A 13,568-nucleotide genomic window follows, 5' to 3' on the forward strand; every position below is an offset into this window, starting at 1 on the left:
TTTCATTGTGAAAATCACTTCATTGGAACCCGCATCGATCGTTTTAAAACAGTCCTTGGCTTTGAGCTAAAAATAATGTTGATAAGTTAACATTAGAAGTCTGTTTTGGTTCAAAGACAATAGTTTAAATTAGTACTTACGTTAATAAGCGAATCATACACCACATTCCTGAGATGAATCGCGCGTATCAGGATCTTTATCACGTCCTGCATCACGAGCTGAATGTCTATAATATTCGAGTTTCTGAGTGTTATCGAACACAGCTTCATCACTTCACTGTTCCCTTTAACGCTGGTTACCTTCACAGCCGTCTTCTTCGGGGACAATCGGGCCACGATGTACGTAGTCAAGGCACTCGTAATCTTCCTTCATTTCAGCAGAACATTCGCAGCATACACGTCATCCATCAGCCAGAAAGCCGGTTCCTCTTTTTCCCCTAATGATGTTAATATCGGCTTCAAGTCTTGATTAGAGATCGGAGACATGATTGACTACTGCTCCGACAGCAACTTCCACTGCTCCTTATTCGTGGTTTTACGTCGCATTCGAGGTGATAGGATTCTGCGTAGCTGAGGCTTATTAGTCCATGGTATAAGGCTGATTGTAGATGCTGTTTAGCGAGCAAATTGAATCTCTTTTGGACGTTTTGTGCATGGATTCGCAAGCGCCTAACTCAGAGTTCGATGTCGAGACTTGTTTGTGTACACGATGTTGATGAGGTTATTGAACGGTGTGACGGGAGTGTCGAGGAGGAAGCATTGTGCGAGTTTTTGTGGTTAGCTTGGTGGTTGGGATACTCGTAGGGTTTGACGAATGTTCCGGATGAAAGTGGCAACCTGGCAAAGAACAGTGTCCAGCGGCGTAGGTTGGAAACTAAAATCAAGACAATAATAGCTCTGAGTATCTTTTGTGGAATGATTTCATTGCCTTAACGGAATAGATCCTCAAGGAATTCTCGTAATAGCTAGGGAGAGCTGGTTTTGCCTTCTCGAACACAAAGTGAACGTAAAATCTATATGTTCGCCCCAAAGATGAACTTTTTAAAGAAAAAATGGGACTTACAGGGTTATAAACTAATCAACTACGAATTGAGATGATGTCTGTATGTGCGTATTTGTATGTATGTGTGTGCGCAAAGCACGTTCAAAATTATCAGCTATTGTTAAGCACTTGTCCTTAACCAATTTGTTCGCCAAAAAATTTGCATTCAACGGCGGAACTTGTTATGAATAATAAATGAATGTGAATTATAGAATATATTTACCTATCAGTGCTATTTTTGACTTTTTTATACATTTTTTTTTCATATATAAAACATGTGAAAGGCATCAATGCCGATGGAATCACAATGATAACAAAGAAGGAACATATTAAGATTCACAGCTATCGAAATAAGCCCTGAAGGGAAGAAAAAAAATGCGTTATTAGAGCATTATCCACTTCCCCCACAGTGTTTGATACCCGGGGTAAGTGTGAAATCTTTGAATTATTTGCTTTCATGGTACAAACCACCAGGGAATCAATATTCGAGCAACGCCTAACAATATACTCTTTGTCATCAACAGAGTTTGTTACTGACAAACGTACCTAGCGACAAACCTTTATCAGAACCCGAACACAATATGACAAGAATCCTTTGCCTTGCATGCTCTGATATCTCCGAAAATATGCCGCTAATTTTGTAATTATTGTTCAATTCTCGAATATTTCCATAAAAGAAGAAACTATGATAGCATAAAACCGAAATTTTCACTATAAATAATGCAAAATAACGGGATGAAAAGTTAGCAACAAGATTGTCTTCTTTTTTGTTGCTGACAAAATTTTTCGGATCTTTGTCATTATTATCTCCGACAAAAACAAAGCTTTGTCGTTGGTTCTCTTTTGTCGCTTGTTTCGCAAGCGCATTCCAAAAAAATTGATTCCCTGCAAACCACTACAAATTGAATGGGATTAGTTTAATTGTATTGTAATAGAAACCTGTTATATAAATTCACTTGAAAAAAGGACAATTGGTGCAAATAAGAATTGATTTTATGAATGCAAAAATCAACTTTTCGCGAAACCTTAAATTACAGTTCAAGCGTTAACCGCGAGGTTAACCGTGTTAGTGTATGTATTATACAAATTTCAACATAGTATTAGTGTGAGCATCAAAGTATATTCTTGCATAATGTTATGATGTGGTAATAACTGTAAAGTTTGTACAATTCCTATTTTTCGAGTCGTGTTTTACACTTACCCCCTTTGTCCACTTCCCCCAGTGTACCTTATGTTCAGTTTCTTACATTTTAGTCAGCCCCAGGTGCTATTTATTTAACTTATTAAATAAAATTCAACAACATGTGAGAAGAACACATTCTATAAAAGACAAAATGCAAAGAAGCGTATATATTCATGTAAATCTCGCTTAGTTTAAATTATAATGATTGATAGTATACATTGCAAATCGATGCTAGTATAACTTGAAAAAAGACAAAGAAGTTTAATTTGAAATCTTTCCAGAATTAGTTTTATTTCAGAGCGTATGGTTTTGGAATTATTCCAGATTCCAGATGGGGTACCCACGATATAACATTTGGGGTATTGACTTCTCCAAATAAATGAAAGTGTGCGTGACTTTGCTGTATTCCTGTCGATGTGTGCTGTCTTCCTCCAAAAGTATTCGTGATATTTTTGCCGCAACAAGATTACCACCCACTTTTATTTTATATATCCTATACAGTAGCGTTGGTGTGCGAAAAACTCCGCTTGGAGAACTCAATTTCAATAAAAGCTTATTTTTTTTGTATGGAACTATTCTCAAACTTTTACCAAAAACAAAGCGATACTAAATACGGTTCTATTAGGGATTTTTTAGATTTTTTTAAGTGCTTATAAGCGTCTCGCGGATGTCCCCAAACGCCTCCCGGGGAAGCCGTAGAAAAGGACATTTTAGTTTTTAGCCCACAACATGTCATGTGACAGCTCTTTCTTCAAGATTTCTCACAAATAATCTTCTGGTATGTGTGAAAAGTTTGTAAGACCTCATTGGCCACTTCCAGAACCTCATGAAGTGCCCCGGGGGGACCTGCAGGAATGGACATTTTCATTTGTTGACCCAAACATGCCATGCGACTGCTCTATCTTCATGATTTCTCATGAATAATCTTCTGGTGATTCCATAAAGGACGATTGACCTCACTGGCCACTTCCAGAATATTACATGGTGCCCCGGGGGAACCTGTAGAAGAGGACATTTTCTACACAGTTAGAAAAAGTAGTTGAAATTTACACAAAAGTAATGCACATAAAGGGAATGCCAAGAGGAGCGTAATTTTAAACGATAGTTCGCATGAACGTATGCAATTTGTATTGCATTATTTCACTATTTATTCCATTAGGTGGCATAATGCTATACAGATTGCATACATTTAGGGCAAAACTGATAGAAAAGATTCATGTGTGCTCAGAATAGTGTAATTTTCCGCGTCTGTATTTTTTACGCGCTAGTTATTTTTCATTATTTTTTTCTGTGTACTTTAAACCAAACGTATCGTGCGACAGCTTTATCTTAATGGATATTCACAAATAATGTTCTGGTAAGGGTGTAAAGTGCATTAGCTGCCATAGCTGGTCCCGATCGATGCACGAACACGGTTTTCCGGATAAACTGACACGGTTGATCAAAGCGACGATGGATCGGGTGATGTGCGTAGTTCGAGTTTCAGGGGCATTCTCGAGTCCCTCCGAAACCCGCAGAGGGTTACGGCAAGGTGATGGTCTTTCGTGTTTGCTATTCAACATCGCTTTGGAAGGTGTAATACGAAGAGCAGGGATTAACACGAGTGGTACAATTTTCAATAAGTCCGTCCAGCTATTTGGTTTCGCCGACGACATAGATATTATGGCACGTAACTTTGAGAAGATGGAGGAAGCCTACATCAGACTGAAGAGGGAAGCTAAGCGGATCGGACTAGTCATCAACACGTCGAAGACGAAGTACATGATAGGAAAAGGTTCAAGAGAAGACAATGTGAGCCACCCACCGCGAGTTTGCATCGGTGGTGACGAAATCGAGGTGGTAGAAGAATTTGTGTACTTGGGCTCACTGGTGACTGCCGAAAATGACACCAGCAGAGAAATTCGGAGACGCATAGTGGCTGGAAATCGTACGTACTTTGGACTCCGCAAGACGCTCCGATCGAATAGAGTTCGCCGCCGTACCAAACTGACAATCTACAAAACGCTAATTAGACCGGTAGTCCTCTACCGACACGAGACCTGGACGATGCTCGTGGAGGACCAATGCGCACTTGAATTTTCGAAAGGAAAGTGCTGCGTACCATCTATGGTGGGGTGCAGATGGCGGACGGTACGTGGAGGAGGCGAATGAACCACGAATTGCATCAGCTGTTGGGAGAACCATCCATCGTTCACACCGCGAAAATCGGACGACTGCGATGGGCCGGGCACGTAGCCAGAATGTCGGACAGTAACCCGGTGAAAATGGTTCTCGACAACGATCCGACGGGCACAAGAAGGCGAGGTGCGCAGCGGGCAAGGTGGATCGATCAGGTGGAAGATGACTTGCGGACCCTCCGTAGTCTGCGTGGTTGGCGACGTGTAGCCATGGACCGAGCCGAATGGAGAAGACTCTTATATAGCGCACAGGCCACTTCGGCCTTAGTCTGAATAAATAATAATAATAAGGGTGTAAAGTGTAAAACAACTTATTGGCCACTCCCGGAACACCACGGAAGGCCCCGGTGGAACTTGTAGATATGAACATTTTCATTTTTGCACTAAAACATGTCATGCGATAGCTCTACCCAACAAACATTGGAAACCGAGAGAGCGTTTATTCCACCAAAAATGGTCTTCTTCAGTTAAAAAATTAGCTTGTTCAACTTAAATTGTTTGTTGGGTATCTTCATGGTTTCTCACGAATAATCATCTGTAGATCTTATAAAGAACAATTCAACTCAACTGCCATTTCCGGAATATCACGAAGTACCCGAAGGGACCTGTATGAGGGGACATTTCCGATTTAAGAGCAAAATGTCTCATGCAACAACTAATTTTTCATGGTTTTTAAAAATATACGCCTATATATAGCAAATATTTTGAATATGGAAAAATTGGCTTCCATGAGTTGATATTGAGTCTTGGAACATCGACTCATGGAGGTTTGGCTGTGGCCAAATATATATTTCAAAACATTTCATGTTATTTAGTTCACTTTTGTTCAAGTGAACTGACTAAAATTTCTGAGAAATCCCTCTCTGAGTAGTCAGAGCGAGATTTTTTTTCATCTTCATTACTGGGAAAGGTGCACATCCAAGTAATTTATTATTGTTCAATTTTAATATTGATCCAATACGTCGCTGAAAAGACGTTCAGACAGGTTCAGACGTTCAGTTTCCCGAAAAAAAGACGATTTCGACTGTGCCATTTTATGCTTCTATCAAAAGTGTGCTCTCTGCTGAAAAGATCACAAAAATGATCAATAATAATTATTATTATGACTATTATTATGTCATGAAAATGAAATCAAGGAGCCAAAACCCTATTTTGCATTACGACAAACAATATAAATGATAAAGATTTGATATCATCGCAGATATCTGCGATGTCATTTATTCCATTCTCAATAATTAATTTTCATTAAATCAAATAATTCAGTTTTTTCTTCCAGTGTCACACCGTTTTCATTGATGCGTCAACTTCAACACCCACCCACAGTACAACGGTGACGTCATTCATTCATCCGCACTGCATCGATACGCACGTTTGTTTACACGAGTTAAGAGCGGAGCAGAATGGATACGTTTGCGTGCGTTTTGACAGTTTTTCCATGGCAAAACTGTCAAAACGCACGCAAACGTATCCATTCTGCTCAGCTCTTTACACCGTTATTTTGCGACGACGCTCGCCTCGGAATGCGTGCTGCAAAACAAATCACGCACACAACTTTAAATACATGTAAATATTTCACCCATACACCTGCTTACGCCGCATGCTGTTCTGTTTCGACTTTTTGACAGATCGCTCGAACATGTGCTGCTCAAAATTCAAAGTGCTGCATAGTTTTCTTGAAAAATAGTGCTAAAATTATCCATAATTCGATTAGTTTACGCTTGAGTTGTTGCTTTGATTTGTTGTCGTGCCAAAGTGTTGAAGTTCCGTTCAATTACGATAATTAAGGTGCATAAAAATATTCGATAAGAATTCGCAATCAACGAAACCATCACGGGCTGAACCTTTTCGAAGCGGAATAGTGGACAGTGTGTGCAAACCGAGATGACGATCGACCAAAACTTGGATGTCAATTTGGACCCAACCAATTTGCAGTTTTCCGTGTTCAGCTCGCAGGACATCAAGCGGATCAGTGTGACGAAGATTGTGACGCAGCGGTCGTTCGACGAGCTGGGCCATGCCATTCCCGGCGGGCTGTACGACGCGGCGATGGGCCCCAGCGGCCAAGGCGAGGTGTGTGCCACCTGCGTGAAGGACATCAACCATTGCGATGGGCACTTCGGGCACATCGAGCTGTACGTGCCGGTCTTTAATCCGTTTTTCATGAAAACGGTGTACAATTTGTTGCGGATCATGTGTACGGATTGCTACCGGCTGCAGATCCACGACTCGACGAAGAGCTTGCTGGAGCTGCAACTGCAGCTGGTGGACGCCGGTTACATTGTGGAGGCGGAGGAAATGGAGGTGTTTAAGCAGAAGGTAGCAATGGCTCCAGTTTCGGAGATGCCGGAGGAGGTTGCGTACTACACCGAGTTGCTGATGAAATGTGAGGAGATTGGAACGGTAATCAGATGAGGTGATTACTAATCATCTTTTAATTTTAGATCCTTACAATAAACTAGGAAACACGAAGAACTCGGAGGCTATTCGAAATGCAATCGTTAATGTTACGTTGAAAGATTGTATTAAAAAGCTGTGCATCCACTGCAAGTCTCCGATACGAAAGTGTCGAATGTCGAATAAGAGACTGGCGTTCAGTATGACCCGTACTGAAATGAGGGCATTTTAGTAAGTTCTTCATTGATTAAGAAAAATCACGTAGATTATTATTCTTTTCATTTCATCGCAGTGAAAAGAAGGGCTTGAACGATGTGGAGGACGAAAAAACAAAAGCCACGAACAAGATCATCTTTGCCGAGGAATGTCAACGCTATCTCTACGAGTTGTACACGAACGACGGTGCGTTGTTGAATCTGCTCTTCCCGATTCTGAAGCACAGCGCCCAATCAATGAAGCATCCGGTGGATATGTTTTTCATGGATGTGGTCCCGGTGCAACCTCCACTGGTGCGTCCCGTTCGTCGTGTCGATGGTATGGAGATCCTGGAACACCAACAGACCTCAATCCTACGCAACATACTGATGGCGAATGCTACGCTACGAGCGATTCTCGTTATGCAAAAGAAGGAAGATGGAGTAGGAAACGAAGATAGCAACACCACGACTCAAGTGGCGACAGAGATAAAGAAGGTCTTTGATTCGGCCAAGGGTGGTTCGGGTTATGAGAAGTTGTACAATGCTTGGATTGAACTGCAGACTAATGTCGACATGTCTTTGGATATCAACATGGCTGTGGACAGGAGCAAGGCCAGAGGTTGCGGTTTGAAACAGATTATCGAAAAGAAAGAAGGCTTGGTAAGAATGCACATGATGGGAAAGCGAGTAAACTACGCCGCTCGAACGGTGATAACTCCGGATCCGAACATAGGAGTCGATGAAATTGGGATACCAATCACGTTTGCGAAACGGCTGACATATCCAGTTCCGGTGACTTCATGGAATGTCGCAGAATTAAGAAAAATGGTACTGAACGGCCCTGATACTTACCCTGGGGCAAACATGCTCGAAGATTCGAACGGACAGCTGAGCAAGATTTCGGCTTTGAACGTAACCCAAAGAGAGTCCGTTGCCAAGACTTTGTTAACACCCCATAGCTCAAATGATCAAGGCGTCAAGATCGTCCATCGGCATTTGTTGAACGGAGATGCGCTGCTTTTGAACCGACAACCAACTCTCCATCGACCCAGTATCATGGCCCACAAGGCGAAGATTTTGAGCGGTGAGAAGATCTTCCGTCTGCACTACTCAAACTGCAAGTCTTACAACGCCGATTTCGATGGCGATGAAATGAATGCCCACTTTCCGCAAAGCGAGCTGGGACGCAGCGAAGCGTACAACCTCGTTGCCGTTCCGCACCAATATCTCGTTCCGAAAGACGGTACTCCACTAGGAGGCTTGATCCAGGATCACATTGTGTCCGCCGTAAAAATATTCATCAGAGGGAAGTTCTTCAACCGCGACGACTACCAGCAGCTGGTCTTCCAAGCCTTGTCCAACCATCGCGGAGACATCGATCTACTCCCACCGACGATTCTGAAGCCTGCAAAACTTTGGTCCGGCAAACAGATCATTTCCACGATCATCAAAAACATAATCCCCAGAAAAATGCCACACATCAACATGATCGCAACGGCCAAACTCGGCAATAAGCACTGGCAAACGGAACCTGCTTGCGAATGGAAGGCTGGAGGCACTCCCTTAACCGGAAACCAAATGTCCGAATCGGAAGTGATCATTCGTAACGGAGAACTTCTTGTTGGGATCCTGGACAAGAACCACTTCGGTGCAACCCCGTACGGTCTGGTTCACTGCATGTACGAACTCTACGGTGGAAACTGTTCCACTCTACTATTATCATCCTTATCGCGACTGTTCACATACTACCTTCAATGGGAAGGCTTCACGCTCGGCGTCAAGGACATTCTGGTACAGAAAACAGCCGACAAAAAACGTGCCAAAATCATCAAAGCTTGCCGAGAGATCGGACACGAGACGGCTGCGTCAGCTTTGGATCTCCCTCCGAACACACCCGCCGATGAGTTGAACTCGAAAATGGAGGAAGCCTACGCCAAGAATCCTCGATTCCGGACGATCCTCGATCGCAAATTCAAAACCGCCTTGGACACCTTCACCAACCAAATCAATGAGGCGTGCCTTCCAGCCGGTTTGATTTCCAAATTCCCAGAAAACAACCTCCAGTTGATGGTACAATCCGGAGCAAAAGGTTCCACCGTCAACACGATGCAAATCTCCTGTCTACTGGGACAGATCGAACTGGAAGGAAAGCGACCCCCGCTGATGATCTCCGGCAAGTCGCTCCCAAGTTTCGCCAGCTTCGAAACCTCCCCCAAGTCGGGAGGCTTTATCGATGGGCGATTCATGACGGGCATTCAACCGCAGGACTTCTTCTTCCATTGTATGGCCGGCCGAGAAGGCTTGATCGATACCGCCGTGAAGACCAGTCGTTCCGGATATCTGCAGCGTTGTTTGGTGAAGCATCTCGAGGGGTTGAACGTCCACTACGACATGACCGTGCGCGACAGCGACAACAGCATTGTCCAGTTTATGTACGGAGAGGACGGCATGGACATCTCCAAGGCACAGTTCATTGAAACCGAGAAGCATTTGAATTTCCTGGATCTGAATCGCGACGTGATCGTTCGACCGGAGATCAAGAAGTTGTTGGCAAATGATGACGATCTGAACGATCAAATCAAGAAACACGTGAAAAAGATGAAGTCCTGGCGTAAAAAGCATGGAGACCAACGGGATAAGACTCGAGTTTCTCCTTTCGCTAATTATTCTTCTGAGCACAGTGAAGAAATACGTGCCGAGATGTCGGATCCGGATCGATTGAAATCGAAATCGGGACGCACTCGACTCACTGAAAAAATAGTCAAGAAATGGCGCAAAGAAGACGTGACCGTGAGGAACAAATACATTAAAAAGAATTCTTCCTGCCCGGATCCAACCTTTTCGCTGTTTCGTCCGGATAGCTGCTTCGGTGCCATGTCCGAGCACCTCGAGCAACTTGTGCAAGGTTACAACCGTTCGCAAAGCCCCCTAAACGACATGGACGAACTGATGAAGGTCAAACTTAGCGGGGCGCTTGCGGCGCCCGGTGAACCAGTCGGTTTGTTGGCAGCGCAGTCCATTGGGGAGCCCTCCACTCAGATGACCCTGAACACGTTCCACTTTGCCGGTCGTGGTGAAATGAACGTAACGCTCGGTATTCCACGTTTGCGTGAAATTCTTATGATGGCCTCGCAGCGCATCAAGACGCCCTCGATGGAGATTCCCTTCCGCACGTTCAAGAGTCAGAAAAAGTTGCACTCGGCGGCGGAACGGATACGGAAGACGCTCAACCGCGTGACGGTTGCTGACGTGCTCGAGGACATCGACGTGCAGTCCCGATTGGTTTTGCGCCCTTTCCGCGGAATGCAGCACACGGTGCGGTTCACTTTCCTGCCAAAGGACGCCTACTCGCACGACTACCGGGTGGAACCGAGCGAGATCCTCAAGTACATGTCCGGAAGCTTCTTCAAGTACATGTTCCGCATGATTTTCCGGTCCGCTAAGAGCAAGAATGTTCTGTAAGTATGCTTTAGGAAGTTCTTAAAGAACTTTCAGTTATCTAAAATATAGTTTAATGAAAATAGGGAACTTCAAACCTTTGAAAACGTTTTCTTTACAGAATCGAAATCGAGCAGGAAGCCAAAGCCAAACAGAGCGTACCAACCGAGAACGACGAAGTCGTGGATAACCAAGAACCTAACATGTCCACCCGGCTGGAGGAAGACCCGGACGACAGCTCGGATGATGATGCCGGCGACAACGATGGAGATGCCGATGCGACGGATTCCAAGCTGAAGAACAAGAAAAGCGACGAGGTGGGCTACGATTCGGAAGATGATGACGACGACGATGATGAAGACAAAGACGAGAACGATCTGCCAGATGCCGGAGAGAACAGCAAGCAGACGGGAGAAGGGGACCCCAATAACCAGGAAAACGAGGAGAATGAAGTGATCAATGAGGAGGACATGGAGGAAAACCTTGGCGATGTCGATACCGCGCTGGATTTCGAAACAATAAAGTTGCATGTCATGAAGACAAACGAAGTGGTTCGTGATTTTATGTTCGACAGGAAACATCATCGTTGGTGCCAGCTGACGTTCCACATGCCTTTGAAGTATAAGAACATTGACTTTACGAAAATTTTGAAAGAGATTGCCGAGAAGTGCGTTGTGTGGACGGTAAATCATTTGATTCGATCTGCAATCAAGAATTTGACCAATAACTTGTTTGATTTTAGGTTCCCAACATTCGTCGTGCCATCACCTACGTCCAAAACGATCAACTGTACTTGAAAACGGACGGAATCAACATCTCCGCGATGACCAAGTTCTACAAGAGTCTGGACCTGGATCGGATCTACTCGAACGACATCTACGCCGTCTCGCAGATCTACGGGATCGAAGCGGCTGCGCGGGTTATCGTGAAGGAGGTTCAGAATGTGTTCAAGGTTTACGGCATCACGATTAACCCGCGGCATTTGTTGCTGGTGGCGGACTACATGACCGCCGATGGGACGTTCAAACCGATGAGCCGCAAAGGCATGGAGAGCAACGTGTCACCACTGCAACAGATTTCGTTCGAATCGTCGATTCAGTTCCTGAAGGCGGCTGCACTGAAGGGAATCGGAGACCACTTGGATTCGCCGTCCTCGAGATTGATAGTGGGGCAACTGTGCAAAAGTGGAACCGGGGCTTTCTCCGTGTATAGTAAGCTGTAGGGAACGGCTTAGTGGTCGAGTGTTGTTGCTGTTTGGGTGTTAAGGTTGATAAATTTAAATAAATTGATACATGATTTATTTATAAGAATTCCAGACGTTTGTGAATGACTTTTAATTTCGTTTTCCGGCACGCCATCAAGTATTGAGCATTTACAGAGTTCAATAGTCTGCCTCCTGATTGGCATACAGAGAACAAAGCTAGTTTCGTTCTGTAAACTCAGATGTAAATATGTACATTATGTGGAAGATTTTGATTTGAAAAATGTATTGGAGGTAATCACTTTCCTTCTATGGACCTCTAACCCACAACCCTCAGTACGCTAGACTGGTGCTTTTAACCAAGCTACGAAGGACCTCCGTAAGCCTTCGCAATTTAGCGGCTACTAAATGAGCCCGAGATTCCCAAATTGGACGAATAGTCGGAACACTCACAATCCATTTGTCATGCTCGCGGCTACACACATTCTTTATCAGCAATAGGTCATTGCGCGCGGCAAACCTAACCTCACTATTTTGACAGGTACTGGTCCTGTTGTTTACGTTTCGGACTTAGAATTTTTTTTTATCCAAATTAAATCTGCATATTGCACGATGTTGAAGACATTCTGTACATTCCGCATTCAAATATTGGTAATTATCGATAAGTTTAGGTAATTATCGATCAGAAAATCCAAAGAATCATAGAAGAATCTCAAAATTAAAATAAAGTCGTATGTAAACAACAGGACCAGTACCTGTCAAAAGTTGTGTGTGCTATTTGCCAGTCGGTCGTCAAGCTCAGACCCCACTACATTGAGTATGCAAGAGCACGCAACTCAAATTCAGTTCAATCAAAGTTGATTGCAATTGCCTATTTTCCGGGTATTGAACCACCCGACTTGGACATTATAATGTTATATAATTTACAATGTTCTGAAAACTCAGATGTGAATATGCACATAGACCAATGCAAACTCTAACTTAACCTCACTTATTTTGACAGTTCATAGAGCTTTTTACAAGGTGTTGGAAGAAAAATCGATAAAGGGAAAATAAAATTCATATTTTTAGTTTAAAATTGCTGTGATCCGAATATTTAAGCGTTATTCTTTGCATTCAGAATGAAATCAATGAGGGACCGACTGTTTACTTCGATGACATTTACTTCCAGGGTGCAGCAGCGGTAAAAAGTGTAGACAGCAACCTTCCGTGCACCATGTTTACGGTACTCGTCACTGAGTAGCGATACCGGCGTTTCTATCTGTTTTGTTAAACCTGTTACTCTACGTTTTGAGATTTTAATAGTTTTCACCATGAGCTCATGGAAGAATGGTAGTTGGAAAACGATAAAATGTATGGGAAAATCAGGTATTTCGCAAATTTATGGAAAATGAAGGTGTTTTAGAAGAAAGTAGTGATAAGGAATGAAGTATGAGGTGAAAAGATTATCTCCTGCACGTAATTTCCACTTATTGGTAGTCTAATAGAGATGAAATTTCGATTTTATTACCATTGGAAAAACTCCATCTCTTGCATTATCCGTTTTGACTGGTACCTTATTGCAAAGAACATCTACATGCGAATAAAATGACAAAACAATTTTATCGGAAGCTGCGCCGGAGGCTAAGTCCCGGAGAAAAAGCTCTGTGAACTGTCAACCTACGTCATCATGCACTGGTTTATTACGTGGAAGATTTTGATTTGAAAAATATATTGGAGCTAACCAGCAGTTGCGTATGCTCTTGCCTACACTCAGGAAAATCGACACATACTTTATGGCAAAAATCCATGTATTTTGAAATATGCATATCATGTGTCGGCACATACCAAATTGCATACAAATTCACACATGGATACGATGACCCACATAGATAGTATGTATGAACGCTCATGTAATGCATGCGGGCGCATGAAATATATGTGTCAAAATATGGAAT

The 13,568-nt window shown here is 43.3% G+C and overlaps 1 protein-coding gene across 1 annotated transcript; it reads left to right on the top strand.

The window, feature by feature from the left end:
• Positions 1 to 6,001: 6,001 nt before the first annotated feature.
• Positions 6,002 to 11,740, top strand: LOC134226476 (DNA-directed RNA polymerase I subunit RPA1). The gene is made up of 5 exons (XM_062707280.1): positions 6,002 to 6,784; positions 6,843 to 7,026; positions 7,088 to 10,450; positions 10,552 to 11,113; positions 11,173 to 11,740. The coding sequence occupies exons 1-5, from the start codon at positions 6,283 to 6,285 to the stop codon at positions 11,650 to 11,652; spliced, it is 5,091 nt and encodes a 1,696-aa protein (XP_062563264.1). The 5' UTR covers positions 6,002 to 6,282; the 3' UTR covers positions 11,653 to 11,740.
• The last annotated feature ends 1,828 nt before the right edge of the window (positions 11,741 to 13,568 follow it).

Source organism: Armigeres subalbatus, chromosome 3 (assembly GCF_024139115.2).
Source record: "Armigeres subalbatus isolate Guangzhou_Male chromosome 3, GZ_Asu_2, whole genome shotgun sequence".
NCBI lineage: Eukaryota > Metazoa > Arthropoda > Insecta > Diptera > Culicidae > Armigeres > Armigeres subalbatus.

What these genes read in the sequence shown, in the direction of transcription:
- LOC134226476 (XM_062707280.1), top strand. Translation starts at nt 6,283, where the DNA reads ATGACGATCGACCAAAACTTGGATGTCAATTTGGACCCAACCAATTTG. An exon ending in CACCGAGTTGCTGATGAAAT is followed by an intron (nt 6,785 to 6,842) that starts GTGAGGAGATTG and finishes TTTTAATTTTAG; the next exon opens with ATCCTTACAATAAACTAGGA. An exon ending in GCTAAGAGCAAGAATGTTCT is followed by an intron (nt 10,451 to 10,551) that starts GTAAGTATGCTT and finishes TTTTCTTTACAG; the next exon opens with AATCGAAATCGAGCAGGAAG.